The sequence below is a fragment of the Bos grunniens genome, chromosome 13 (assembly GCF_055505025.1).
Source record: "Bos grunniens cultivar Pamir isolate PY7600 chromosome 13, Bosgru_T2T1.0, whole genome shotgun sequence".
Taxonomy (NCBI): Eukaryota; Metazoa; Chordata; class Mammalia; order Artiodactyla; family Bovidae; genus Bos; species Bos grunniens.
In genome coordinates, this window is record NC_141177.1 from 29,058,708 (window position 1) to 29,086,048 (window position 27,341).

Below are 27,341 nucleotides of genomic sequence, written 5' to 3' on the forward strand. Positions count from 1 at the left end.
CTCGCGATCTCGCGGGAAGTGGCTAAGGGGGCGGCCGCCGGTGTGTCTGCCCTCCCGTTCCCCGCCCCCGCCTCCGCCTCCGCCGCGACTCCCGCCTCCGCCTCCCAGACCCCGGCGCCGCCACCTCCCCCTCCCCCCCGGCCCCGCCCGGCCCTTCGAGCGGCCGCGGAGACCGCGCAGCGCGGCAGGCGGGATCCGCACGGTAAGATGGCCGCGGCGAGCCCAGGCGGCCGGGCCTAGCGTCCCCGCCGGAGTGCGGCGGCCGGGAGGCGGAGGGCCGGACTCTGGGGTCGTGGCCAGGAGGGATCGAGGCGGGCCGGTGAGGAGGCTGACCGGGCTGCGAGGTTGCGCTGGCCGGCCGACCGTGCAGGGGGCCTGCCGGTTTCGGACGTCCGAGCAGGTGTCCTCGGGCCGCGTTCTCGGGGGAGGCGGCTCCCTCAAGAGTTTCCAGGTCCAACTGTCTCCTCTTCCTAAGGCGGCGGAGTCCGGGCGTGGACTCGGTGTTTGTTGTTGATGGAGCGTGTTTTGAGGGGCGGCGACGCCTGCTGGGAGGTGATAGTTCTCCACAAATCGCACAGGTCTGCGGCGGGAACTGTTTGCACCAGGACCGCATTCGAGCAGACACTGAGCTGCCGAGACAGGACTTTGCTCGTGGGGCGAAGGGTTCCTCGCCGTCCGTACTGTTTGTGGGGTGTTTAAGTGCTCAGTTTTTCCTGCACAAAACAGAATGGGTCGGTTCTTCAAAGTTGTTAACTTTCCAGTACTGCTCTGTCCCCCATGAGTGAGAGTTTTCGCTAGTGGCCGCAGCTTAGAGAAATGACCTTGTGTGAGGGACGGCCCCTTGGTTTTGTCTCAGTCAAGTTCTCTAAGGCGGATCAGAGTTGGGCATGGCATCCCCCAGCGACCAGGGACTTCATCTTGCTCCCCTCTGCTTTCCCACAGACACTGTCTCCCTGGGCGATCTCTGGTGAAGTCTTGGCTTTCAGTCAATTTGTGGTGGACATTGCCCTAATTAATGTTTCCGTCGCCCAACTGGGGACCTGTAATCCAGGTGCCTGCTTGACTTCTTCTACTGTGGGTCTGATAGTCACCCCAAACTCGCCCGACTCCTCAAACCTGTTCTTCTCCCAGTCTTTGCTCATTTGGGACTCCATTCTCCAAGGTCTCCAGCTTGAAACCCCTCCATGGTCCATGAATCTTCTTTTATACATTCCCACCGGGTCCAGCAACAAGGCCCATTGGCTCAGTCCACAGCGTCTTGTGGGCTGTGCTCTTGGTTCTTCCACTGCTGTCCTCTTGCGTGGGTGGCTCCTCACTGGTCTTTCTGCTCAGCTCTCACCACCCCACAGTCATCCCATGTCCACTGGGAAACCAGAGCCATCTTTTAAATTGCTTTTATTTATTGAGGTAATTGAGCATGTGCTTTGCTTTATATAAGGTGATATCCACAATACCTCTGTCAGTTACAAAGGATAAAAGGGAAGTGGACAGTGGATGGGCTTACCACCCATCCTGACACCCCTGCTGGGGTTCCCAGGGCCCCCTTTCCATGGGAACCACCTCCTGAGTTTCAGGGTTCACGCTCTTACTTGAAAAAATAACATGGTTTTTGCTATGAATGTATTTACTACTAAGTAAAAATTGTATAACTTGTCTTGTTTTTGTTCTTTAAAAAACTTCTGCCCTTGGGTCTCTGCTGCAACCTGCTCTCTTCATGCAGCTGGTTTCTAAGTCCCCTGTGTGGGCCTGGTCATGTATTTTAACTGCTTTAGTAAATTCTGTTCCATTGATACAGTTAGTGGCCCTAAAATCCACAAAACTTTGAAAACCAAAAGTTTTTGGTCTTGTTTTTAATTGATTTCTTGGCAGACCCCGACCCTGCAAAAGCTTTTAGTAACTTCTGTTTCACTCGGTGTGATCCTTATGCGTTTAACTGAAGCAGTCACGTCCAATCATGGGGTGCTGCCGCAGACCCCTGGGAGGATGTCTTGTGATACATATATCAAATAGTCTTTGTACAACCTGAATAATTCTGAAGTCAGAAACTGGTCTGCCCCAGGGCTTTGGTCCTTTGGGACTGCAGTCCTATGAACCATCGTTTGCTTGTCCCTGCTGCTGTTGACTGACTCCTGGGTGGGCAGTCTCCATAGTGTTGCCATCCTGAACAGTGACTCTGAGCACAGGCTTGTCTGTGTCTGGGACACAGTAGGCTGTTTTTTGGGGTCCCAGCTGGCAGAAGAGCCATCGGCGAGGAGCGGAGCACACATGCACAGTGTGTGCTGAGTGTGTTGCTGTGCAGTCCGTTCTGACCACAGGGTAAAGGGGCTCAAGAGACCGTGCACATGTCTGTGTGAGCACTTGGTGTTGTCAGGCTGCTTCATTTCTGTCAGCCTGGAGGGTGTGCGAGATGGCTTGTCTTGAGCACACACATCATAGCAGGTGAATCTTCAGCTTGTACCTCTGCGTGCCACCCTGTGCTTAGAGGAGCATCTATCTATTAATAGACTGCTGCTGGGCCTGGAGGGCCTTCATCTGACCTGGACTGACCTCTTGACCTCCTGGTCCTCAGACTCCTGGCTCTTGCTCATGTTCATCCTGCTTTCTGAACCTCCCCAACCTTCTCTCTGGTCCCTGAGCCTGTGTTTGAGTCTCAGGCCCTCTGCATGTGCTGTTTTCCACATTTTAAGTATCTTCCCTCTCTACCCTTTGGTTCCTGTCGCTGTGTTTGTATCTGAAATGATCGCAATTGTGAGAATTTTTCACCAATTCTTAAAATATTACTTTTTTTCCCTGTAGAAGTAAATCAGAATGAGTTACACAGAAAAACCCGATGAAATCACAAAGGATGAGTGGATGGAAAAGCTCAATAACTTACATGTCCAACGAGCAGACATGAACCGTCTCATCATGAACTACTTGGTCACAGGTGAGGGCTGTGCTATGGGTGCTGCCTCTTGGGCACCATTCTCCCTTTCTGGGCTCACAAGCAAGACTTTACCACTGGAGGGTCCTGAAAGTTAGGTTGCATTCAGGCATCATGGAAACGCAGTGCTCTTGTAACCAACTTGGAACTACCATTTTAAAGAGATGTCCTCTTCTGGAGATGAAATCATGATTCCAGGTCTCTGAGATCTAAAGAAAAAACCTTATTTCTTAGCCTTTGACATTTTGCAGTTGATCTACATCATTAACAATGTGCAAAAGTAGATTTAAAGTCCAAATAATTAATCTCTTCTGGCCAGTTTGGTAAATGATACTGGACTGTTTCAGAAGGTGTGTCCAAGTCAAAAGAAGAAAGGGGGAGGGGCCTGTGGAAGGTAATGCAAGTGCTCTGTGATAACACCTCGTCCTCCTGACCCTGTGGAGGAGAGGGTCGCTCTGCAGAGCTGAGAAAACCCACATGTCTCCAGAAAGTGAGTCTCCTTCCTGGAGTTCCAGTGACCTGGGCCCCATCAGTCTCTGAGACTGAAGGAACTGTGTACTCATTCACAGTGGGAGGGCGCTGTGCTGCCCCTGGAGCAGGTTGGCATCTTCTCCACATAGGCCTGGACCCCAGTGCAGGGGCCTCAATGCCCATCCTCCCCTGACTGGAAGTTGAGGGGGTGGGGCAGGTGGAAGGAAAGGAAGTGTAGCTGGTAAGCCACAGAGGTGTTAATCCCACATCCCAAGAAAGTGCAGTTCTTACTAGAGGTTTTCATTCACAGAAGATGGGCTTTCTAGACATAAAAAGCCCTTGTGTTGGTATCTTGCTGATTTTCCAAGCAGTTGAAGGTAGTTTTCTTTTCCAGAGGGCTTTAAGGAGGCAGCGGAGAAGTTTCGAATGGAATCTGGGATTGAACCCAGCGTTGATCTAGAAACACTTGACGAGCGAATCAAAATCCGTGAGATGATACTGAAAGGCCAGATTCAGGAGGCCATTGCGCTCATCAACAGCCTCCACCCAGAGCTGCTGGATACAAACCGCTATCTCTACTTCCATCTGCAAGTGAGTTGCTTGTGGACACTTGGTGAATTAAGGTTCTTCATGTTAGCCATCCCCAACTTCCGGGCCACAGACCGATACCTCCTATCAGGTTAGAGGCAATAATTCATTAGAAATAAAGGACACAATAGACGTAACGTGCTTGAGTGATCCCAAACCATCCCTGCCCTACCCCAGTCAGGGGAAAAATTGTCTTCCACAAAACAGGTCCTTGGTGGCAGAAAGCTTGGCAAGTGGACGTGTTAGTCACTCCGTTACGTCCAACTCTTTGCGACCCTGTGGACTGTAGCCCGCCAAGCTCCTCTGTCCATGGAATTACCCAGGCAAGAATACTGGAGTGGGTTGCTGATCCCTTTTCCAAAAAGCCTGGGGATGGCTGCTTGCTGTTATTGAGAGGTAATGAGGCTAATATCATTAGAATATTGCTGTAATTGACGAGGGAAGGGGTTTAAGTTAGCTGCTCTGCCATGTACCTCAGAAGCTGTTTCTTGCTTTGAAAATGCAAAGTCAGGAGCTTGGAATACTCAAAAACTCTGTCCTCTGAGAGGCCCTTTTCATAAGAAGCAGGTGCAGCCCTGGTGTGGGGGGTTGTCGCTGGCTGGGCGCAAGTTGTTCACCCTGTCTGCCTGGCCCCCAACCAGCAACAACACCTGATCGAGCTGATCCGCCAGCGGGAGACGGAGGCAGCGCTGGAGTTTGCACAGACCCAGCTGGCTGAGCAGGGTGAGGAAAGCCGCGAGTGTCTGACCGAGATGGAACGCACGCTGGCCCTGCTGGCCTTTGACAACCCCGAGGACTCACCCTTCGGAGACCTGCTCAACATGATGCAGAGGCAGAAGGTGGGCTCCAGAGGGCTTCCGTCCACATCCTCTGTGGATATTCAGGGCAGGATTTCCAAAGAAACGGGGTGGTGTGTGTGGTGTGACCAGGACACTACTGGGAGGGCCCCACACTTTACTTGTGAAATACTAGGAGCCCAGGGTATTGAGACCCTTAAACGATAGTTAAGCCTCTTTGCCAGTTTTTGTTTTGTTTTTTTTTTTTAATCTGAGCTGGCTTACTGTGTGGAGACTCTTAGGAACGGATGTTCCAAGTATCTTTTGATGAAAATCCCACACTTTGCTCTCTGCCATGGCCTCTGTGTTCCCACCAACAGGGCAGCTCCCCAACCGCAGTCCCCCTTCCCCACTGCCCTGACTGCCCTGAAAGGAGGGTGTCCTTGGGGTCCGCATCAGGTGTCCTCCTAGGGCTTGTTGGGTGGAACTGGTATCTCATCCCTGCCAGTTCCCTCATGCCCAGGCTGGATGTGAGATCTGCTGACCATACCGTGTGCCGCTCTGGGCAAGGACTGTGTTTTATATCCCCAGAGTACCCGACGGTCACAGGCTTCGTGTTTGTTTAAATAAGTAGCCAGCCTCTCGTGTAAAAATGGTTTTGAAGACATATAAGATGCATCTTATAATGGCTCCTTTTCGCAGGTGCCCTGTATGTGAGGTGGTTTTTATTGGCTATCCATTTTCTAGGTGTGGAGTGAAGTGAACCAAGCTGTCCTGGATTATGAGAATCGTGAGTCAACACCCAAGCTGGCAAAGTTGCTGAAACTACTCCTTTGGGCTCAGAATGAGCTGGACCAGAAGAAAGTAAAATACCCCAAAATGACAGACCTCAGCAAAGGCGTGATTGAGGAGCCCAAGTAGTCTGTGCGGGGCCCCACCGCATGGCCCCGGGCCCGCGGGCGCTACCTGGGACTGAAGATTTTTATGGCAGCAGAGAACTCTCTTCTCCCTTCTTTTACTGTTTGTGTGTTTTGTTTTGTTTTTGACCCAGCATCATTTTGAAAGGGAAAAGTGGCCCTTTTAAGCACTGGAAAACTCCCAGTGCAAGATACCGTCTCTTCTGGAAGGCCGGCAAGGACTGCCCCATGGCCTGTGCTCAGCGTTCTGGGCACTTCAGCTCCTGAAGGCGCCTCATCTTAGGGCCGCTAGTCCACTCGAGGCCCCGCTCAGAGCACGGGGCAGCACTGATGACCGTCTCACTCTGTCAGCATCCAGGAGGACAGCGTGTCCTCCTCCCCCCATCTCGGCCGGCCTTCGTGTAGAAGTGTTTTCTTTCCCTCTTTGGTTTTTGGTTTGTTTTGGTTTTTTCATAGGAAAGACTATATGAATTTGTAAATCCCAATTCAAAGACTTCTTTTGTGCGCGGGCACTAAGTTTGGTTGTCTTCCTGTTTGGTCTGGGTCGTGTGGCTTTGGGGGAGATGGGTGTGTGCGTGTGTGTATGCGGGGCGGGCTGTGTGTTTTTTAATTTTTTAAATATATATTTTGGTGCTGTAAGTGGTGAGAGACTCTTTCCTAGTGGATCAATGAACCATCTCTCCTGGGCACTTTTGTTGAAAATAAAGGTTTCTCCTTAATTTCAAGAATGACCACGGTGGTCTCTCAGAAGTATTCATCATCTCAAGCACAACTTTTGCTTTTGGAGTGGCTTCCCCGGGGTGACCATAGTGACGCTGTCTGGTACCTACAGCCAGAAAGGGACAGCTCCCGGTGACACGTGACAGTGCCAGGCATGTGCTATGGTGCAGTGAGCTCTGTGACCCACACTTTTGCCTCTCGCTCTGTCAGCCAGTCTGGCAGACATCCAGCTCCTATTCCCTCATGTCTGTCCCCTGCCCGGTGCCCACTGCCGTCAGTGAGTCCTGAGTGCAGGCTCAGGTGTTGGGGTTTGGGGCAGGTGGCCCAGGGTGCCAGTGCAGAGCTGCTGGCCCTCAGTGAGGCTGGTGGAGGTGGAGGGGCCCTGGCGTGCAGAGCTCCCCAGGGCTGATGACCCCCATACATCCTCTGGTGAGAGCACCTGCATGGCTGGGATTCAGTTCTCACCTGATCCCTCCCACAGGGTGGGTTGTGCTGGCACCTGGGCTCTGCAGAGATGCACGCCATCAGCAGCCAAATTTAGAGAGTCTGTTGGCCTTGGTGCTCGGCTGGGTAGGTCTTTGGGAAGGTCAGGTCTTCTCCGGCTGCGGGGCGTCTTCGTCACGCAGGGTCTGTGGCTTCAGCTCCTCTCCCCACTCACTTCCGGCTGCACGTGGAGGCTGCAGGTCATTGGTTTTCAGTGGGTACAGCTTCAGGCAGAGTTTTCCCTCCCCAGTCACAGAGCAAAGGCAAAAGTGCTGAGGTCTCTGTATATCAGGAGACCATCAGGCCCTGGACTGGCCCTTACCCGTGGCAGTGATGAGCTTCAGCTCTGTCTCAGTCATCAACTCAGATGTGACCTTTCTGTATGATCATTTCCTCTTAAGATTTGGGAATAAAAGTAGGGAGAAAGGGGCCTTTAATCTTCAGGTGATAGTTAAATACAGCAGAAGCTGAAGAAAAATATTAGGGAAGTAGAGGTAAAACTACACTTTTCGAAAAGCACGAAGTAATTCAGCATATTCCTATCCTTTACTATTAGTGTATATAAGATAATTTATGTGCATCATTAACATACAATCAGTCTGACATTTTTCAAAATAGTGGGTTTGAGATGTATGTTACCGGGTAAGAACCATCCATGAACCATGGGGACCTGTGGAGGGCCTGTCACGTGTAGGAAGTGCTGTCGAATGCTTCAGAGAAGTGCTGCTGGCTTGTCCATCATTTAGTCAGTGAGGGGCTTGACCAGTGAGTGCAAAGACCCATGTGAGCTGGGTGCCAGTGAGATGTGGAGAATTCAGATGGTGCTGTTGGGTTCTTTCCCTGTGTATAAAGAGTGTGGTTCCTTCCCCATAGGCTGGAAATCTTTAAAGGGGCGGCTTTGCAGACTTTTCTGTTTCCTCCTTTTGCAGTCTTATTTTTTTCAGCAAGCATTTCAAGGTAATGAACATTAAGTATATCGATTTTTCTACTTCATCTCATTTGGATCTCGCTGTGATGTTTGTTAAAATGTGATGTTTTACCAGGGTAGTTTATGTCTTCTTTTTTACACTTTCTGGTGGAAAGTGCCTTGAAATAAATAAAACGTGACAATATTTTGGTGCTCTGTGTTCCTGATACTGTGAAGTCACATGAGGAATGACCCCTAGTTTGGATTCTTCTGAAGCATAGGGATTATTGCAAGGCACATGAGAAATACTGTATTTTGTTATTTGAATCAAGGTTTCCAGCTTCTAGAAAAGGCAGCTGTTGTTTGGGATGGTTCCTGTCGTGGACTGAAATGCCAGGGGTGAGCCTGGTGGCTGCAAGGCTAGCTCTGCTGTCCAGCCGGGATGCCCCCTGAAGACAGACGTGCAGAGCAAGCACGTGATGGGCAGCTTTCCTAAAGCAGCGTGACGTCTGTGCTTTCCCCAAGTGCAGACTGGGCTGCGCAGGGGCCAGAGGTGGCGAGGACCCTGGGGACACCCAGGCCGTGCTCCAGCAGGGCTGCACTTGACCAGAAGTTGTGCCAGGTGTAGCAGCCCATCTGTGCTGCGCAGTAAGGTCGGGTCTGGAGGCTGAGGAAGGTGAGGTCACGACATAGCAGAAAGGCCTTTGTGGTGTGTCTAGGCAGCAACTCCAGTAAAACTCATGCAAGGTGCACAGGCCCCAAACGAGTAAGAGCCGAGGCCCCAACACCAGTGGGCGTGGCCGAAACAGCCATCACCAGCATTGGGGGCCAGGGCTAGTCTCTACAGGACCCACTGATCACTCTCCACCTTGAAACTCAGGAACAGTGGGTTGGCTGGATATGAGGTCCCTCACAGAGGTTACTGGAAGCTGGAGGCGTGTCCAGCTGCTGCCAGCGTGTGTGGCTTCCTCTCGGGTTGGGACACGTGGTCTAGTGGCCCTAGCTGACACCCAGATCTTCTGCCTCATGGAGGATGGCCCGTCCAGCTCAGAGGCTCAGGAAGGGGTCGGATGCTCACCCTTGGCCCTCCATTGGCCTCTGTGCATTTCGAGCAACCCTCCACCTCTTGTTCCCCACTAGCCAAAGCTTTCTCACCTTGGGCCTGGAGTACTGCAGTGGCCTGTCCTTCCTTGCCTCTGCCCTGGCCACCCTGAGTGGTCCTCACAGCAGCCAGGGTGATTCTGTGACCCTCTGGGGCTTCCAGTGTCAGAGCCCTGGCTGGTCTCTAGCTGACCACCAAGACCCATGAGCCTGCCCTTCCCCACTGCTTTTGTCCCCCTTCCTGTCCCCTCACCCACCAGGCTCCTTGTGGTCCTGGAGCTGCCCTGGGCCTCTGCCCACCCCACCCACATGCCCTGCTCATTCTCTGCTCTCAGACTTGATGCACAGGTCTTGGCAGGGACACTTCCCAGCCCATCCCATGGCAGAAGCCACCCTTCCCTGCCTTCTCGGTTTCCTTTCTGTGTTTTGTTCATGCACAGCTCCAGGAGGTAAGCAAATGACAAATGTTCCCCATGGTGCAGCTCTAGGTTTTCATATAAAATCACCATCAGGGACTTCCCTGGTGGTCCAGTAGTTAAGAATCCACCTTCCAATGCAGGGAACACAGGTTTGATCCCTGGCCAGGGAACTAAGATCCCACAGGCTGTGGGGTGAGTAGGAAGTCCATGTGCTGCAGCTGCTGAGCCTGCGTGCCACAACTAGAGAGAAGTCTGTGCACTGCAGTGAGAAATCCTGCGTGCCACAGCTAAGACTCAACGCAGGGCTTCCCTGGTGACTCATTGATTCAAAATCCACCCGCCTATGCAGGAGACACAGGTTGAATCCCTGATCTGGGAAGATCCCACATACCATAGAGCAACTAAATGAGTGCACCACAGCTATTGAGCCTGTGCTCCAGAGCCTGGGAACCATGACTACTGAGCCCAAGCACCACAACTACTGAAGCCTGCATGCTCTAGAGCCTGTGCTTCACAAGAGATGCCACCGCGATGAGAAGCCCACGCACCACAATGACGAGTAACCCCCACTCATCACAACTAGAGAAAAGCCTGTGTAGCAACAAAGACCCAGCACAGCCTAAAGTAAATAGACTTTTTTTTTAAAAAAAGACCCGATGCAGCCAAAAATAAATTTTTTAAATCATCATCAAAGCTCCTGGGGCAGTGGGTGGCAGTGAGCTGCCAGGTAGAATTTAGCAAGGATTATCACACTTTCCTCAGTCCTGGGTTATTTGGGGGAGCACTGCTCTCTCCACACCGTCTTTCTGTCCCATTGAGCATCGTATGGGTGGAAGAAGTGCCGTCTGCTGCTAGCATGTGTGGAGCAGGGCAAGCCAGGCCTGCGGTGAGCACCACTGCACAGAAGGAGCTGGGGGAGGGGTAAGGCCAAGGCCAAGGGGTAGGGCGTTTTAGGTTTTGTTCAGAGGGCCTCCTCCTTGTGTGACCTGGCCAGGTTCACCAGGCTGCCATGTGGAGGATGGATCCGGGGGCGGGGGGGGGGTGGAGGTGGGGTTGTGGGTGTGTGAAGAGGCAGCAAGTACCTGGGAGAAGCAGAATTGCCCAGAATTCCACTTGCTGCCTCTCTGTGGCTGTGCCCACCACCCCTGGGCGTCAAGGCTTCTGAAGTCATGAGAATGCCCCCAAGAGCGAGGATCCGGGGATCCGAGGGCGGGGCCTGGCACCTGACAGGAGTCAGAACACGGTCTCCTCCGTGGGCTCTGGATCGCCAGGCTTCCTTCCCCCTGCTGCTCCAGGGTCCCGGGGCCAGAGCCCACCTTCAAAGACCCATTTTGAAACTGGTTCCCTTCCAGTCTTATTCCCTTTGCAGTGGGTGAGACCAACCCCAACTCTCACCCGAGGTGTGCACAGCCCTGCGAGGTGAGAAGCCCCCGGCATGCAGGCTGCCCGCCAGGATCACCGCCGGCTCAGCCCCTCCAGAGCCCCATCCTTCCGGCTGGCTGCAGGGGAAGCGCCCTCGCCGTCTGTCCCGGACGTCCGCGGCAGCCGCGAGGAGGCCCCGAGGCGCGCAGGGGTCTACCCCGCCCGCGGGAGCGCCAGGCCCGGCCTCCCCGACGGATGTGAGTGGGGCGGGTACCGAGTTGCGGGCCCCGCCCTGCCCGCCCGCCCCCCGCGGTGGCCGTCCGGGGGCGACACGTCCTGGGAGCGCGCCGGACGGAAGCGCCGCTGGGACTGACACGTGGACTTGGGCGGCGCTGCCCGGTGGCTGGGCCGGGCGGGAGCGGCCCCGGACACGCTGCGCCCGCGCCGTCCACGCCCGATGCAGCCGCCCCCAGACGAGACCCGCAGGGACGCGGCGGAGGACACCCAGTGGTCCAGGTGAGGCCGAGCGCTTCGGGGGATGGTCAGGGGAGGGTGCGGGCGTCCTGGGTGGAGACAGCTCCCGCCGGCGGCACCTTTGCTCCGCCTAGGGGCCACGTACCTCCCTGCTGCCTCCCTTCCATCCAGGGCCCGGTTCCCCAGTGCCCTGTCTGCTCTCTGCAGTCCAGGTCGGGTCTTGGTGGGATGGGAGGGCTGGGGGCAGGGCCTCCCAGCTCACGACCACACACGTTGACAGGCCCCAGCCCCGACCTGTGCCCACCCACCTGAGGGTCGCCTGTAGGTGCGCAGTCAGTGGGCTGGGGGCAGGGGGCTACGCTGGAACCTGCAGCAGACACTGACCCCTGCCTTCTGTGCCAGCTGTGTGATGCACACAAGGTCCCCCGGGGTGGGGGTTTACCGCACAGGGAGACCTTGGGCAGGTCATGGCCCTGGGCTGGGGGCTCCGCCCCGCAGCGTGACTCACACAGTGACCAGGAGCGAGCAAGAGGATCCCCTCCGGTTCTGGGGGGCTGAGGTCCCCAAGTCATGAACGTCAGGCCCTGCCTCCCCTGACATCCCCCTGCCTCCCCTGAACTGGCCCTGCTTCCAGGGCCGGTTCACCTCCACTTCTGCATCCTGTGGGCCTGCCTTGTGCCTTCCCTTTCCCCAGCCTCCCAGAGCCAGTCACAGGAAGACCTGGGGAGCCAAGGGCTCCCTGGAGACAGGGCCCAGGGACGGGGAAGCTCAAGAGCCCAAATCACTCACCAGGTGCCAGGTGCCTAGGAGGGCTGCCCACTGGGTGTACCTGCCTCCCACTCACCTGCTCCCTCCCCACCCTGCTGGTTGTCTAGGCGAGGCCTCCTCCCTCAAGCTGACCCAGGAGCCCTGACCCAGAAGCCAACCCAAGTGACAGGAGCTTTGCAGGCGGCTGGGCAGAGGGCTGGAGCTTCTAGAGAGTCCTGTTGCTTTCTAACAGTCTGCCTTTGCCTTCACCACCTCCTTCCCTCCCTGCCTAGTTTAGAAAGGAGCGCCTCCAGGCAGGCAGCGGGGTCCTGGGTGGAGTGGTGCATACCCTGTGTGGATAAAGGTGATGAGAACTGTGACAAAGGGTTGTGGCGACTGTGCGGCTGCTGACTGCCGTGTGGACCACCCAGAGGCAGGGCCGTTCCTGGGACATACCTGACAGGGCAGCCGGCAGCCTCAGCCCCGCTTCTCTCTGGCCCTTGCCCTCTGTCCCCAGCAGCAGGCACAGTTCCCTTTTCTGAATCAAGGGTCCACGTGACCTCGTGTTTGCTCAACCATGGGTGCTTCTCAGGCATGGGGGCCTTTGGCAGGAAGCAGAAGTTTCTAGAAAAGTTGAGGGCATGGACGAGACTCTGGACTGGGCAGAGTGAAGGGATGAAGGTCTTCAGACTTTTTATGGCTGATCCTGTCATGACCTTACGTGTTCCCAGCAAGCCCTGCCGGAGACCAGGATTCTGGGTCTGGCGTTCTGATCAGTCGCCACATCTGGGTCACCTGCACCAGCAGACTTGCTGGTTCTGTGTCCCCAGCACCTGTGGAGGATGTCCCTTTGCCCGGCCAGCAGCACTGCCTGCCAGCTCAGGGACAAGGCTGCGGGTCCTCCAGAGCCCTAGGAGGAAGCCCATAGCACCCGGCCTCCCAGCTTCTGTGGGGGTCCCCATTCTGGCACCTTAAGCTCAGGGCCAACCAGTGATCTGGAAGCGGATGCCTTTCCTGACCTCTCGGTGCCCTGTCAGCCTTCCAGAGTAGGCTAGTCTCAGCCGGCTTTCCCCAGTTTCCAGCTGGACTTCCCACCCAGAGAGCAAACAGAACCAGGCTCCTGGAGCGCTGGCAAATTGCATCCAAAGGAGGGGCGGGTGTGCTGGGGGGCGCGGTCCCATCTATGCAGGTGACCCTTCGTAGCTTTGGCCACAGAAAGGAACAAAGCTTCCTTTTTAAAGGCACCTTCCGGCTATGGCTGTTCGGGGAAGTTAGAAGCCCTGCTCCCCTGCGCCTGGGTTTGCAGGGCTCACCTGTAGGCTGTGGAGGTCACCCTGCGCCAACCTCTGAGGCTCATGCACCTGTACTCAGCAGTCCTCTGCCCGCTCCTGCTGGCTGGCCTGCCATGCCGGGCTAGGAAAGCAGGGGCAAGAGGGGGGACTGGGGGCATCATTTCCATGGTTGGAGCCCCAGAGGAGACAGTCCCTGAGCTCCTCTGGGGGTCGCTGAGCCAGTGCCTCCTGTGGCCTCCTTGGCCTTCCTGATGCCCCTCCCCTGTCCTACCCTGACACCCCACTCACAGTCTGGTTCTGTAAAGAAAATTAGCATTTGGGGCCACTAGGCCCCAGGAGAGTCCTCAACCTGCCCTGTGGGGTTCTGCCCCCGCTTTGCCTCTCGAGAGGGGCACGCCCCATCAGCCACTGTGCTGCTATCCCCACTTCTGAGTCACTCCAGTCACACTTTGCCAACCAGGAAGGAAGGTGGGGGCACTATGGCCTCTCCCTGATCACTAGGCAGTTTCCAAGGGGGCACCTGCCCTCAACCAGTCTAGTGGATGGCTCCTGGGAGTGTAGAACGGCCGGCCTTCCAGCACAGAACACTTTCCCACTGGACTCATAGGAAGCTCTAATATAAAATGCAAATTGCCACAGAGTACTGCCCAGGAGCCCCATCCTTGCCCCTCCTCAGGGCACCCAGAGACGCAGCGTGAAATCTGTGGTCCAGTGCACCCAGGGAAACTGAGGCCCAGGGAAAGGGGGTCTCCCCTAGTCAGGCTGGGGCCCAGAGTGCACCCAAGTGTCTCCTTGGGAGAGTTGCTCATCACATCAGACCATTCCCTTCGTCCAGAGCTAACAGCACTTTGGACGGTAATTCCCAGACTCCTAACTGGCAAACACAACCCTCTGGGGAAACAGGCTGGGCTTATGCCCCTCAAGTCCCCTCGAGCAGAGGTCTGTCTCCACTGGTGGGATTGCAGGACCCCACAGCCTCCAGCTGTGGGGGCAGCAGCTGGATGATGTGGCCCTGAGCCTCCCCCCACCCAGGGCCTCTGCAAGCCTGAGACACAGAAAGGCTCCCCATCTCGTTTCCCGGCCTGTGGGAAAGTGCACCAAGTTGCCAGGGTGAGCGGAATGGGGTTGGGGGAGAAATGCTGGGAGGAGGTGGATACTGTTGCCAAGGCTCCCCCGGCCCCACCCCCCCAGTCAATGGCTCCTTGTTGAGGCTTCGGGTGCTGGCAGTCACCTTGCTAGTCACTGACCTGTGAAGGAAACAGGCGTCAGGGGAACAAGCCCATTTTCACCGAGGAAACTGAAGTTCAGGAGGCCCGGTGGCTGGGCCTGTGTTCCCCCCGCAACGTGGCTGCATTTTCCCCAGGTGGCAGTGGCCCTGACCTGGAGATAATGGACATGGCCCATAGTGCCCATTTACCAGGCTCCTGGTGCGCGTGACGCCCACTGGTTCAGGGCACAAAGTTGCACTCAGGGCCTCTGAGGTCTCTTACTCCTGGGAGGCGTCCAGGAAAGTGCTCTGGCCCTCCCAGGGCCGGTCCTGTCCTCACCCTGGACTGTCCTCCAAGGCGGCCTCAGCCTGGGGGGATGCCACAGGGAGGGGATCTGCCCCCATGTCCATAGATGGAGCCCAAGCTTCTGCTGCCCTTGGCCCCTCTTGCTGTTTTCAGGTCAATGCCCAGCGAGGCAGCCGAGGGAGCCCCTGCCAGGTCCAGACAGGGGTTCAAAGGTTTGAATGGGCTTGGGGCACCAGGTTGAGACTCCAGGGTCCTGGCTCATCTGCCAGGTTTGAGGTCCCTGCCGTCCTCTGTCCCTTTTTTTTTTTTGGCGACGCCACTGCATGCCTTGTGGGATCTCAGTTTCCCGACCAGGGATTGAGACCCACCTCCCACCCCCCCACCCCCCACTCCAGAGTCCTGATCACTGGACCACAGGGGAATTCCCTCTCTTGGACATGGGTTTGGGTAGACTCCAGCAGTTGGTGATGGACAGGGAGGCCTGGCATGCTGCAGTTCATGGGGTTGCAAAGAGTCAGACATGACTGAGCGACTGAACTGAACTAAACTGTTCTGAGAACTGCCCATGCACTCCTGCTGACCTTGCCTGCCCAGTGGCCTGCCCAAGGCCCTACAGCACTGATGCCTTGGCCCCTTTCCGCCAGGCCTGGGGGTGCGGGGGCGCAGACTTGAAGCCTCTGCCCTGTCTCCTCCCCACAACCTGAGCAGCATCTCACTCCCCCGCCCCCCGACCTCACCCCTGCTCTAGAAGAACCCTTACCCCAGTTAGGCAGGTGAGCCCAGGTGTAAGCAGGACACCCAAGACACCCCCTCAAGGCTGCCTCAAGGCCTCCCCACTCTCCTGACCTCCCCCCACCTCACCCCTGCCCCAGGAGAACCCTTGCCCAAGTTAGGCAGGTGAGCCCAGGTGTATGTAGTATCCCCAAGGCACCCCAAGGTTGCCTCAAGGCCTCCCCGCTCCTGAACTCCCCACTGCCGTGACCCCTGCAGGGGATGTCTCCACATTGCACAAAGACATCACAAGTCACTAGTGGTGCCCCCCCTCCCCCCACAGAAAGGGCACTGAGGCTCTTCTCTCTCTCATTTAAAAGTCCCACCACCCCTATCTCATTTTTAAGAGCAGTTGTAGATTGGATCAGGAAGATCCTCTGGAGGAGGGCCTGGCAACCCACTCCAGTATTCTTGCCTGGAGAATCCCATGGACAGAGGAGCCTGGAGGGTTACAGTCCCAAAGTAGGGTCTCAAACAGTTGAACGTGACTAAAGTGACTTAGTATGCACGCACAGATTTACAGAGCCACCGTGAAGCCAGTAAAGACTTCCCTGTGCTCCACACCAGAGTCCCCCTTTCACATCCCAGATCAGTGTCCATTTGTCACTATCCGTGGACTGCCGTGGACAGTACTGCCACCAAGCCACACTTGCTTGGGTCCTGCACTTCCCCCTGATGTCCTGGGATGCCTCTTCCCACCCCACCTTGGACCAGGGTCCCATAGGCGCTGAGTCCCTGGGCTCCTGTCTCTGGCTTCTCCTGATTTGGTGACTGATAATTGAGGAGTTCTGGCCAGGAGTTTGGAGGACAGTCCCCATGTGGATATTGTCTGGCAACCTTCCTAGGAGGTTTGGGCTGCCTCCCTACTGCCCAGGCTCTTCCAAGGGCCCTCTGGCCTCCACGGCATGCTGGCCATCTCACACCACTTTCCCCTGTCCCCTGCTGAGCAGACCCAGCTTTCCTGGGGGCCTTGCAGGGGCACTGCTCCTACCCCCTCTCTGCCTCAACTGGGGTCCTCGTGCCAGCCCGTTGCCCCCTTGGCAGGTTACACTTGGTCCACCGAGTGCCCGTGTCCTGGAGCACTGGATCTCCCCCACCGCAGCTCACTGCCCTCACTGGCCACTGTGTGCTCCCACCTCCGCTGTTTCAGGGACCTCATGCGTCATTTCTAGCATCTGCCTGTTCCTCCCAGGAGTCACCAGACATGGATAGGTGGGTGTTCAAGAGGTGGTTGAGCTGTCCCTCACATCAGCCTCTCTCTCCCCAGGCCTGAGTGCCAGGTATGGACAGGGACACTGCTGTTGGGCACGTGCCTGCTCTACTGCGCCCGCGTCAGCATGCCTGTCTGCGCCGCCTCCATGAGCCAGGACTTCGGCTGGAACAAGAAAGAGGCCGGCGTTGTGCTCAGCAGCTTCTTCTGGGGCTACTGCCTGACTCAGGTGGTGGGCGGCCACCTGGGGGACCGGTAATCCCCGCCCCCCAGGCAAGGCTGGGAGAGGGGGCTCCTAGGGAGGGAATGTGGGGACTGGGAGACCCGAGGTCCGAGTTGGGGTGGGCTGGGCCAGCACTCAGCTGTCTCGGGGTGCTTGGCTCCTTGGGGACCCCGCCTGCTCCTCAGCAGGATCCCCTAGTCTGGCCCATCCTGGCAACCTGGCTGCGCGGTTCCTCATGGCCACCCTCTTGTTCCCCTTGCAGGATCGGCGGCGAGAAGGTCATCCTGCTCTCAGCTTCTGCCTGGGGCTTCATCACCGTGGCCACTCCACTGCTCGCGCACCTTGGCAGCGCCCACCTGGCCTTCATGACCTTCTCTCGCATCCTCACCGGCTTGCTCCAAGGTAGGGGGCCCAAGCGCAGCAGAGCAAGGGATTGTGTGCACATGTGAGTGTGTGCGTGTGTACCTGTATATATGGGCGTGTGTTCAGGCAGGTGCTCCTGAGCAAGCATACGTGTCCTCGTGTGGGGCCCTGTGTATGGTATGCCTCAAACTCTGCCCCAGATCACAGAGGGTGCATTAACACCGAAGGCTGTTGCTGGTGAGGCTGCTCCTGGTGGGGCAGGTGGTCAGCGGAGGACCATTCCCACTGGCGCGCAGCCAGCTCTGTCTCACATCCCTGCCCCTGTGTTTGTGCTCTGATGCCGTAGCACCCAAGCACTTTCTGTTTTCTAGAGTCACTTCACAGGCTGGCTGGCACGTTCTAATGTCACATGTCCTCCTGCCACAAAGTCTGCTCCAGGAATCTGGTGGCCACCAGGCCGCCTCGTGGTGCTGTCAACTCCACCACAGGGGTGTGCCCAGTTGGAGGCCACACCCATGCTGGCTGGGCCAGCGGGCAGAGGGATGCCAGCATTCCCAAGACCTCTGGGTCTCATGCTTTGGGGACATTACGCTTCTGGAGAGAGGCCTCCTCAAAGACCTCCGGGGGGCAGGGGGAGTTGGTGGCAGGGTCTCACGCCCTCCCTCCAGGGGTGGGATGACCTTCCGAGCTCCTGCCCTACCCCAGCCTGGCATCTGACAGGATACACCCCCTTCCTTACCATATCTCCCGCTTCCCAGAGCCCAGGCCGGGGGTGGGCTTGCTTCCAGCCCACACCCCCAGGATCCCAGACATCCTGGACTGGGCCTCTACCTGCTTCCTGATCAGCCCCATCAGCCCAGCCTGCAGGTGGTCCTCGTGCTCCAGGCAGTCCAGCACCTGCACTCCTTCCAACTCACCCCAGTGACCATGGCTAGTACTGTCTGTCCTGCAGCTGAGGCAGGACTGAGCTGTGTGACACCTGGCTGGGAACTGCCCACTGGGCACCCGGCTGGACGGCCGTCAGCTCAGCTGTTTCTCCCCATCCTCCTCGGAGATGGAAGGACTTCTCTGTGTGGCCTGTTACAGTGAAAAGACCAGGGGTCCAGGGGCAGTTCTCACCCTGAGTGACCAGCACTTGGTGTGGGCAGTGCTGGGTCCCAAAGGGAAGGTGGGGACGATGTCCTGTACCAGTGCCCAGCCTCTGAGCTTCTCCTGGGTGCTTTTGCAGAAAAACCCAGTGTAACAGGCAAGAGTTGCAGGCCCCCAGTACAGTTTTTTTTTTTTTTCCAAAACTAGAGTTTGAAATAATTATGGCTTCACAGGAAGTTGCAGTGCAAGGTGCAGTGAGGCCCCGAGCTGCCCCCCGCCCCCCCCACCTCCCTGCAGTGACGTATCCCATAGCTACAGGGCAGTGTCGCAGCCAGGACCCGGCGCTGTGGTCCCTCAAGGCCGTTCAGGTCCCACCTGACATTTGTGCACCATGTGTGTTAGTGTGTGCACTTGTCACGTGTGTGCATGATCACCCGTGTCGGTGCCAGGACTCTGAAGCCCTGTGGCCTTGAGAGCTGGCGTAGGCCCCCTCCGCACCCCGCCAACCGCCCCAGCTGAGTGTCTCCTTAGCCAAGTGTCAGGAAAAGCCCACATCCACTGTCCCGGGGGTGATGCAAGGAAGAAGGAGACCTGGGCTTGGATAATCACCCAGAGCCCCTGGTGCTTCCAGCCCATCTCTCATGCCTCGACCTGCTGCCCTGGTGGGCCTCGTGGGCCAGCTGGCTTGGGACACAGCTCCACATGGCCCCTTCCTTCTCCACCTGCCCCAGGGGTTTACTTCCCTGCACTGACCAGCCTGCTGTCCCAGAAGGTGCGGGAGAGTGAGCGAGCCTTCACCTACAGCACTGTGGGGGCCGGCTCCCAGTTCGGGTAAGTCCCAGCCTGGGGCTGGTGGGGACAGGCCACTCGTGTGAATGCCACAGGGCGATTCAGGTTCAGTGATGGTGACACATGGAGAGTCTGCTCCTGGAGGCACTTGCTGCCCAGCCACCCCGCCGCCACCACTGTGTTTGCTCTGTCCCCCTGGGGCCAGTGGCAGATGAAGTGGGCTTTGGGACTCTTGCCCACTTATATTCCCTTCCTTCTGCACTGACAGAACTGGATGGGGGCCGTCCCCATGGGGGAGGTGGCCTGCATTTGCTTTAGAGGGCACCCATCGTGGTCCAGTCATGACAGATCTGATCCTGTGTCCCTCCCCACTGCATGTCCCCCAGAGCACCAGACCCTCCGTGGGGTGTCTTGCTGTCCTAATGGGGCTTCACAACCCCTGGGTTCAGGGCTTCACTTCACTGCTGCCGAGTTCCAGGCAAGAATGCAAAGGGGCCAGGGGTGCCTGTGGGGGTGCTGGGAGCTGCCCAGATGGAAACCCTGGGTGCCCAGTGAAACGTGAATTTCAGAGAAGCAATATGAAACAAGTCACACCAAGAAAGGTTCATAGTGCATCTGAAATCCCATCTCACTGGGTGACCTGGACCTGTTGGGTGGGAGCAGGTAGAAGGGAGACACAGGGAGAGACCATGCCCACCCCCCTCCCCTCAGATGGGGAAATGGAGGCTCAAAGCAGAAGACAGCCTCCACGGGCCTTGGTGGGAAGCTTTTTCCTTCTTTTTTCTTCTTTAACCATCTCCTGGTCGAGCCTTGGCAGACGAGGGGCAGTGGGGAGAAGCTCCTGGACAGACAGGCCAGCCTGTGGCAGGGAGGCCCCCAGGACACAGGATCAGCAGGACACAGGGAGGCAGTTGGGTTTGGAGGTTGTTTCTGCGTTTAGAAGTCTTTTTGAAATTTCATTCTCTCTGATAACAAGGAGCTGAAAACAGCGTGGAGGTTTTATATCAGCGAATTCTTGTCACCACTGTCTTCTCATTGCCTTTTTTATTTTAAAAAGATTCACATGCAAATGTGGGCCAACTGAAGGCCTAGTAGGGAGATCCTAGAACAAAGCAGGGCCCCTGTGCCATGTCATGGCTGCGTGGCTGTGCCTGAGTCCACGCTGGCCCATGGCATCAGAATGCCCTGCCAGCTCGCACCCCTAGCATCCCGCACGGACCCTGCCTTCTTGGGCAGCTGCTCACAGATGACAGGGTGCCCTGTTTTCCAGGGACTCAGCTTACACAGGGTGGGGTCCAAGAGGCAGCTTTGGCCCCAGTGAAGCGAGGGTTCTGGCCATGCCCATTGTCTTTGCAGGACACTGGTGACCGGGGCTGTGGGCTCCCTGCTCCTGGACTGGTACGGCTGGCCGAGTGTCTTCTACTTTTCGGGTGGACTCACCCTGCTGTGGGTGGGTTACGTGTACAGGTGTCTCCTGAGTGAGAGAGGTACGTGCCACTCCCTGGGGAGCTTGGGAGGCCTGGTGCACTCCTGGTGCCTCGTCCCCTCCAGGGAGGGGCCACTGAACCCCGAGAGCAGGTGGGCCCAGGGACCCGGGGCTGTGGCTCTGCCCTCCAGAGAAGGATGCTCCAGGTAGAGAGGACGCCTACTCCCTGAGTCTCATCTGGGCTATGGTCAAGTCTGGGGACTGTTGGATGAATGCAGACGTGCAGGGGCCACTCAGCCGGCACAGGCAGTCTGCAGGGGAAGTGGCGGCCTCCGGTGACAGGAGTGGGGCCTGGGAGGTTTGAGGGCTCGGGGGACAGATGGTCAGCACTAATGTCTACCCCCGAAGGCAAGTGCTGCTGAGCCCAGGCACTGGCAGAGAGGGTATACAGCCCCCACACACAGCCAGGGGCCCACAGGCTGCCCCCAGCATCTGGTCTCTGGGAACAGGTCCATCCTCCCACCTGGATGGCTTTCACGTGGACCTGCCTCCCCCTTCAGATCTCATCCTGGCCCTGGGCATCCTGGCGCAAGGCCTGCCCGTGTCCAGACACACCAAGGTGCCCTGGAGACAGCTCTTCCGAAAGCCTTCTGTCTGGTGAGCGGGCTGTTGTGGGGACAGGGTTTGGGGACCTGGATCCACCACCGCAGGGGAGCAGCCAGCATGGAGGCAGCTCCACTCTGGGCTCCCCGCTCTCAGCCCCTGGCCACCCTGGTGTGGGGACGGGCTCCAAGTGTGGATGCTGAGCCTGGCGCCCACCCCCCAGGGCAGCCATCATCTCCCAGCTATCTGCGGCCTGCTCCTTCTTCATCCTCCTCTCCTGGCTGCCGACCTTCTTTAAGGAGACCTTCCCCAGCTCCAAGGTGGGTTGGCCACCAGGCAGCTCGTAGGGTGGGGGGCACCACAAGGCATGTGCAGAGAGCTGGGTTCCTTCCACCCAGGCTCTGGCAGTTCTGACACCGTGTGGCTCAGTGCCAGAGCCTGGGTGCACACAGGAGAGGCCCAGCTGCTGCCCTGTCTGCCCACCCCACTGTGGACAGTCCTTCCTGGGGTTGGGGCGTATGCAGGGTTCCTGATGTGGGCACAGATGTCCTGCAGTCAGCCTGGCTGGCTTCACTCCAGTTGCTCAACCACCAGACCTCCCGGTCTGGTGACCAGGAACTTCGCGTCACACACTCTGGGCAGGACGCGATCCCCAGCTCTGCCCCCACCCTGTGGGGAGCCACGAGGGAGGTCCTTCTCACAGGGGAGACAGCACCAGTAGTGCTCGGTCCATGTCAGGGATGGATTAGGGTCTGGGAGGCCGGGCTGGGAGGCCTAGCCTGTGGGCAGAAGAGAGACTTACTGCGCAGTGGTCATGGGCAGCGGCCACCCCACCCCTTTGTCCTCTCCAGATGGCCAGGTGCCCATTTTGGACGCCTCTTAGGTCCCTCCACTCCCTCCCTCCAGGGCTGGGTCTTCAACGTGGTGCCCTGGCTGGTGGCCATTCCCGCCAGTCTGCTCAGCGGGCTTCTCTCTGATCATCTCATCAATCAGGGTGAGCCCTGGGGGAGGGGAGGGGGGCATCCCTCCTGGGTGCCGCTGTAGCAAGGTGGAGGCCATACCCCTGAGGACTGGCCATGATGTGGGTCCCCGGTCCAGAGAGCCAGCCCCGGGGGCCCTGGTGCCCGGCTTCTGGCCTGACAGCCAATGCCTGCCTCCAGCCTGCCACCTCCCTAGCCTGTTCCCCATGAAGGGGACATAGTCACCGTGGAGCAGTCGATTCTCCCACCTGGGTGCTAGACGCAGTCCCCCTGGTGGGGTCAGACCACAGACCTGCACACCCATGCCCTGAGGATGACCGCTCGCAGGCAGGCTCCCCACGACCCTGCCCTACATGGCCTTAAATGTCAGTCTTGTCCTCATTACCAAAGGAACCACCCACTCACTGAGGGAAAAGTAGAAAATTTGCAGAAACACAAAGAAAACATTTTGTAATCACTGAGGGACTTGCTTTGCCCGGCCTCTAAGTGCACACACATACACACTCATACACGTGTGCACGTGGCTCAGATAACGCAGGCTGTCCCCCGTGAGCCCGGCCCAGCCCTCCTCTCCCTGCGGCCCTGCCGGGTGGGACCCCTCTGGATACCGTCGGGGGTGGGGCAGCACAGATGGCCAGTGGGACACTCTGGTCTCCCCCTGTCCAGGTTACAGGACCATCACCGTTCGGAAGTTCATGCAGGTAGGAAGGTCCTGAGACCACTCTCTCCCGACTTTCTCCCGCTCTCACCGTTTTGCTCCTGGGGCCCCTGACCTAGAAGGTGGCCAGTGTGGTACAGCGGCTGGAGGGCTCCCTGGGTCAGCTATGGGGACTGGTCTGACCGACTGAGGCCCTTCCCTGAACCCCAGTGCTCATCGACTGGGGCTTCTCTGGCTGCAACTAGCATGGCCAGCTGGTTAGTGTAGCCTTGTTCCGTGTCCTCCGGGCAGGCCCAACCTGAGAGGGAGCCCCACCCACCCTCATTCAGGGCAGCCCAGGAAGGCCCAAGGCTCCCGCCGCGTCCCCGCTTGTCTCTCCTGCAGGTGATGGGCCTCGGCCTGTCCAGTGTTTTTGCCCTGTGTCTGGGCCACACGTCGAGCTTTTGTAACTCCGTGGTCTTCGCGTCAGCCTCCATTGGCCTCCAGACCTTCAACCACAGGTGAGGGCCGGGCACCTCATCCTCCAGAGCCCCCCATGCCGCCTCTGGGCTCCCGGGTCCTGGGTGCAGGGGAGGAGCCCTGTGATCCGTGGTGCACATGGAGGGTGGGCAGTGACAGGCCCCCACGAGTGAGCCACAAAGTAAAGAGGAATGGAGCCGGTGAGGACCCAGGCTTTTTGGGAAAACGAAGCGGTGTTTGGGGAGGGGCCAGCAGAAGAGATGCTGATCTCTGAGAAGCATCCTCTGAGCCAAAGGTGGGGATCCAGCCTCATGTCCCTCAACCTGCACTGCAGCTCAGGGTTTAATCAGGAAAACAGCTCTGAATTGTTCTGAGTTGGAACTTGATGTTGTTTTCCAAATTATTGGGCCGCAAAGCGTGTGTGCGCTCAAGCAAGCTTGCCTCCCGTCTTATTTTATCCTGGGAGTGGGTCCCATGCCATCACCACTGCTGAGCTGGGGCTGACCTCCTGGTGTGGTGGGCAGGCCTGGCTGGCCTCTGGGATCCAGGTGATCAGAAGAGCTACGGCTGGCGTGGTGGCTGGCAGCCATCCTGTGGTCACTTGCCCTCGTTCTCTCCTCTTTCCCGCAGTGGCATTTCCGTTAATATCCAGGATCTGGCCCCTTCCTGTGCCGGCTTTCTGTTTGGTAAGGACCACAGGCCCTCCTTGAATAGGGAGTAGCTGCCGCTTCCTGCTCAGGGCCTCTAGGGCCTATCCTCGGGCAGGTGGGCTGTAGGAGAGTTCCAGTGGGCTTCCACTGACCAATCCTCATTCTCCCTGTCCTATTCCAGGCGTGGCCAACACAGCTGGGGCCTTGGCAGGTGAGAGGTGGGCTGGGATCCCCTGCCTGCGGGTATCAAGCTGCCCCGCTCTGTGTCCTCCCACCCTCTGCCTCAGCCCTCAGGATGGGGCGTGGTACCCCTCAGAGGGTCCCATAGTGTTAGAGCAGTTGCGGGGAGCTCAGACCCTGGAGCTAGCCACGGGGCGAGAATAGACCTGCCTTCCATGGTGACATGGAGCCCCTGCACATGTGCGGGTCCTCAGAGGCTGAGGACTGGATTGCAATGACAGGGCTGGTGCCCTCAGGGCCCCTAGCTTCTCTCCACACTGTCCTCGCAGGGGCTGGACAGCCTGTCCTCAAGCCGGCCTGTCTATCCCCCAACCGGCCTGTCCCCTCTTGCGGTACAGGTGTAGTGGGCGTGTGCCTGGGCGGCTACCTCATCGAGACCACGGGCTCCTGGACGTCTGTGTTCAACCTAGTGGCCGCCATCAGCAGCCTGGGGCTGTGCACCTTCCTTGTGTTTGGGAAGGCCCAGCGGGTCGACCTGAGCCCCGCCCATGAGGACCTCTAGCCTCCCTGACCTACACCCCTGAGGACCTTGGGCCATCAGCAGGGAACTTGGCCCTGCTGATGGGCCCCTTTGCTCCTGGCCCTAAAGGGAGGGAGCCTCAGCCCAGGGGGGCGTGGCCTGCTTCCCCTGCCCATGGGGGTCGCACCCTTCTTCCAGTTAGTGAAACTTCAGTGTGGGTGGATTAGTATCTTTAGTAGCAGTAGCTTCATGACAGACACAGTCTATTCTGTGTAGACTCATATGTGCCCCATGCAGGCATCCCTCCCTGGGGTCATGTTGGTGCAGGGTGGGCGGTCAACTGGAGTCTCCCCCCAGAACCTGCTTGGCTTTGTGTTTCGGCACTGGGGGCCAGATCATGCTCTGGAGGGGGCCGTCCTATGCACTTTAGGGTCTTTAGCAGTATCCCTGGCCCCCACCCACCAGACAGGCCCCTAGTCCCAACAGCCAGCCCTGCCTCCTGACATAACCAAGTGTCCCCAGAGGACCTGTCCCTGGTGCCCCTCCTGTGAATCCCTGGGCACTGCTGATGGACCTGCTCCCCTAGTGCCTCGTGCGGGTGTGTGGGCACCCCTCCTGGGCAGGACACACCCTGAACCAGTGAAACCCCCTGTCCTCCTTGTCTTTCTCCCTCCCTGTTTACAGTAGAGGGACCAGTTGTCTTACAGATTAATAATAGACTCTGCAAGATGTATATGTAGAAAAAAGAAACTATGAGAATATGGAAAATCACACCAAAGCCTTATTTAAATTATGACTATTAAAAAAAATTATGACTATTAAACTATTTAAAAAGAAGACCATTATGTCATTTAATTCTCTATTTATAAAAAGAATAAACACATGTTAAAGATTTATTTCATTCATTTGAGGAAACCAGCAAAGTGTTACAAACTGTTCAAGGAAAACATCACGAACAGACAGACACACTGACCCATGTGGGTGCTGACACGAATGCGCAAACACCTCTGAGGTGGGCCTTCCTTGCTCCGCCCCAGACAGACCCTGTCTGCGCATCTGTGTCAGAGCCTCTTGGCGGTGCTGTCCTCTGTGCGGATTCCAGAATCAGACAAATCCTAATTTTCCATGTGAGCAAAGATTTCCCCCGACAGCCTCCCCACCCCCGCTTTTGATCGGGAAGAATCAGATTCTCGATTACAAAGTGAGTCTGGCCTCTGTAGGTTTGGCCTGATTGTTTACAGAGACGCAGCAAGAATATGAATTTACCATGAAGGCCTTTCTGTTTGCTCGGCTGGGGTTTTTCACGAGAACCTTCAGGTGGAATTCCAGGCCGTGCTGTTCTGAGATGGGAGCCCAGCCCAGAAAGTTCTCCCACAGTGGGGTGCCCTCCTTAGGACCCGGGACGCAGGACAGCTATGGGCTTGTGGCTGTTTATGAGTGCCGCTGTATGTTACCTTGTTGGGCAAGCATCACCCCCATCTCCTCCATGACTTTCTCCTCCCAAATAAGAACTGTCCCCTCCTTGTCAGACCCTGGCGTCCACCATCTGTGTTCTGTCTCTATGACACTGACCCCTCGAGGCCCTCTGGGGAACCCGTCCTACAGTATTTGTCCTTTCATGACGGCTCATTTCGCGAAACATGATGTCCTCACTGTGCATCCGTGCTGGATCATGTACCAGGATTGCCTTCCTTTTTAAGTCCATGTAATGTTCCGTCGTATGGACGGACCATGTCTTGTTTACGTCTTCATCCGTCAGGGGGACACGGGCTGCTTCTACCTCCTGGCACTGTGCATTCACTGTTGTAAACCTGGGAGTAAGAATAACACCTTTGTCTTTGGTTGTTCAGTCACTCGGTCGTGTGCTACTCTTTGCAACCTCATGGGCTGCAGAAACACTGGGCTCCCCTGTCCTTCACTATCTCCCGGAGTTTGCTCAAACTCATGTCCGTTGAGTTGATGATGCCATCCAACCATCTCATCTTCTTTCACTCTCTTCTTTGTCTTTAACCCACAGCGAACTGTAAACTCTTGGAGAGACTGAGAGAGATGGCCCTGCCTGTGGGAACACAGCCATCCCATTTGGTGTCTCTGTGCTTGAGTCCTGAGGGATGGGGGCCCAGGGCACTCATGTAAACTGGGATCCCAGGCCTCCTGGATGCTGAGTCTGATTGGACTTCTGTCACGGCCTCACTGTCACCGCCTCACAGGACAGGAGAGGGAGGAGCCGGGGTGGGGGCACTGGGCCTGCTGTAAGCAGCTGGGCCTTCTCCTCCCATCACGGCTGTTCCTGGTCCTGAGTGTCCTCTGGGATCTGGGTACAGCCCCACCCCTTCCCAAGGCCAATGCTGGGCCCTGGAATGGGCTCCTTGGATTCCAGGTGAAAGCATTTGCTGGTGGGCAGGCCTGACCCTGGCCATGTGTTATCTGGTGCAGGGAGGCCCAGACATGGCCTCACCCCTGGGTGGCCTTGGCAGGATCCCAGAGCCAACACTGACCCTGAGTGCAGTGGCGGGGAAAGGGGGGCAGGCAGGGAGCGGGCAGGCTTCTGCAGGGTCACCAGACCCTGGACACCAAACCTGCTGTACCTTCACTCCCGAGAGGAGGGGCTCTGGATGCCCAGGGCCATGAGTGTGCATTTGTGCTCGGGGTGTGTGAGGCGGGGAGTTGGGGGGAGGGGGGCGTGCGCGTTTGCCACACGTCTATGCCTGCACCACCCGCGGCCA

General features: G+C 57.3%; 3 protein-coding genes across 11 annotated transcripts in view; 2 read left to right on the plus strand and 1 right to left on the minus strand.

The window, feature by feature from the left end:
- Nucleotides 1-472, minus strand: part of DIDO1 (death inducer-obliterator 1) — a 51,023-nt gene extending 50,551 nt beyond the window's left edge. Inside the window, exon 1 of the mRNA XM_086331036.1 lies at nucleotides 334-472. The gene's annotated coding sequence lies outside the window, so the exon portion shown is untranslated. The remainder of the gene's footprint in view (nucleotides 1-333) is intronic.
- Nucleotides 5-7,990, plus strand: GID8 (GID complex subunit 8 homolog). Of its 5 annotated transcripts, none has more exons than XM_086331051.1 (5): nucleotides 5-202; nucleotides 2,797-2,926; nucleotides 3,789-3,985; nucleotides 4,624-4,821; nucleotides 5,506-7,990. In XM_086331051.1, the coding sequence occupies exons 2-5, from the start codon at nucleotides 2,809-2,811 to the stop codon at nucleotides 5,677-5,679; spliced, it is 687 nt and encodes a 228-aa protein (XP_086187177.1). In that variant the 5' UTR covers nucleotides 5-202; nucleotides 2,797-2,808; the 3' UTR covers nucleotides 5,680-7,990. The 5 variants fall into 5 exon arrangements, with proteins under 5 accessions (XP_086187177.1, XP_086187181.1, XP_086187180.1 ...); XM_086331055.1 differs by having other exon boundaries at nucleotides 150-578; XM_086331054.1 differs by having other exon boundaries at nucleotides 150-451.
- Nucleotides 7,991-10,983: 2,993 nt separating this feature from the next.
- Nucleotides 10,984-25,452, plus strand: SLC17A9 (solute carrier family 17 member 9). Of its 5 annotated transcripts, none has more exons than XR_015138692.1 (13): nucleotides 10,984-11,183; nucleotides 16,733-16,930; nucleotides 17,161-17,300; nucleotides 19,082-19,181; nucleotides 20,496-20,626; nucleotides 21,075-21,222; nucleotides 21,392-21,488; nucleotides 22,020-22,162; nucleotides 22,815-22,849; nucleotides 23,191-23,306; nucleotides 23,896-23,951; nucleotides 24,097-24,126; nucleotides 24,494-25,452. XR_015138692.1 is itself a non-coding variant. In XM_086331047.1 (13 exons), the coding sequence occupies exons 1-13, from the start codon at nucleotides 11,125-11,127 to the stop codon at nucleotides 24,655-24,657; spliced, it is 1,362 nt and encodes a 453-aa protein (XP_086187173.1). In that variant the 5' UTR covers nucleotides 10,986-11,124; the 3' UTR covers nucleotides 24,658-25,452. The 5 variants fall into 5 exon arrangements, 4 of the variants coding, with proteins under 4 accessions (XP_086187174.1, XP_086187173.1, XP_086187176.1 ...); XM_086331047.1 differs by having other exon boundaries at nucleotides 10,986-11,183; nucleotides 22,075-22,162; XM_086331049.1 differs by having other exon boundaries at nucleotides 10,988-11,183; nucleotides 21,126-21,222; nucleotides 22,075-22,162.
- Nucleotides 25,453-27,341: the final 1,889 nt, after the last annotated feature.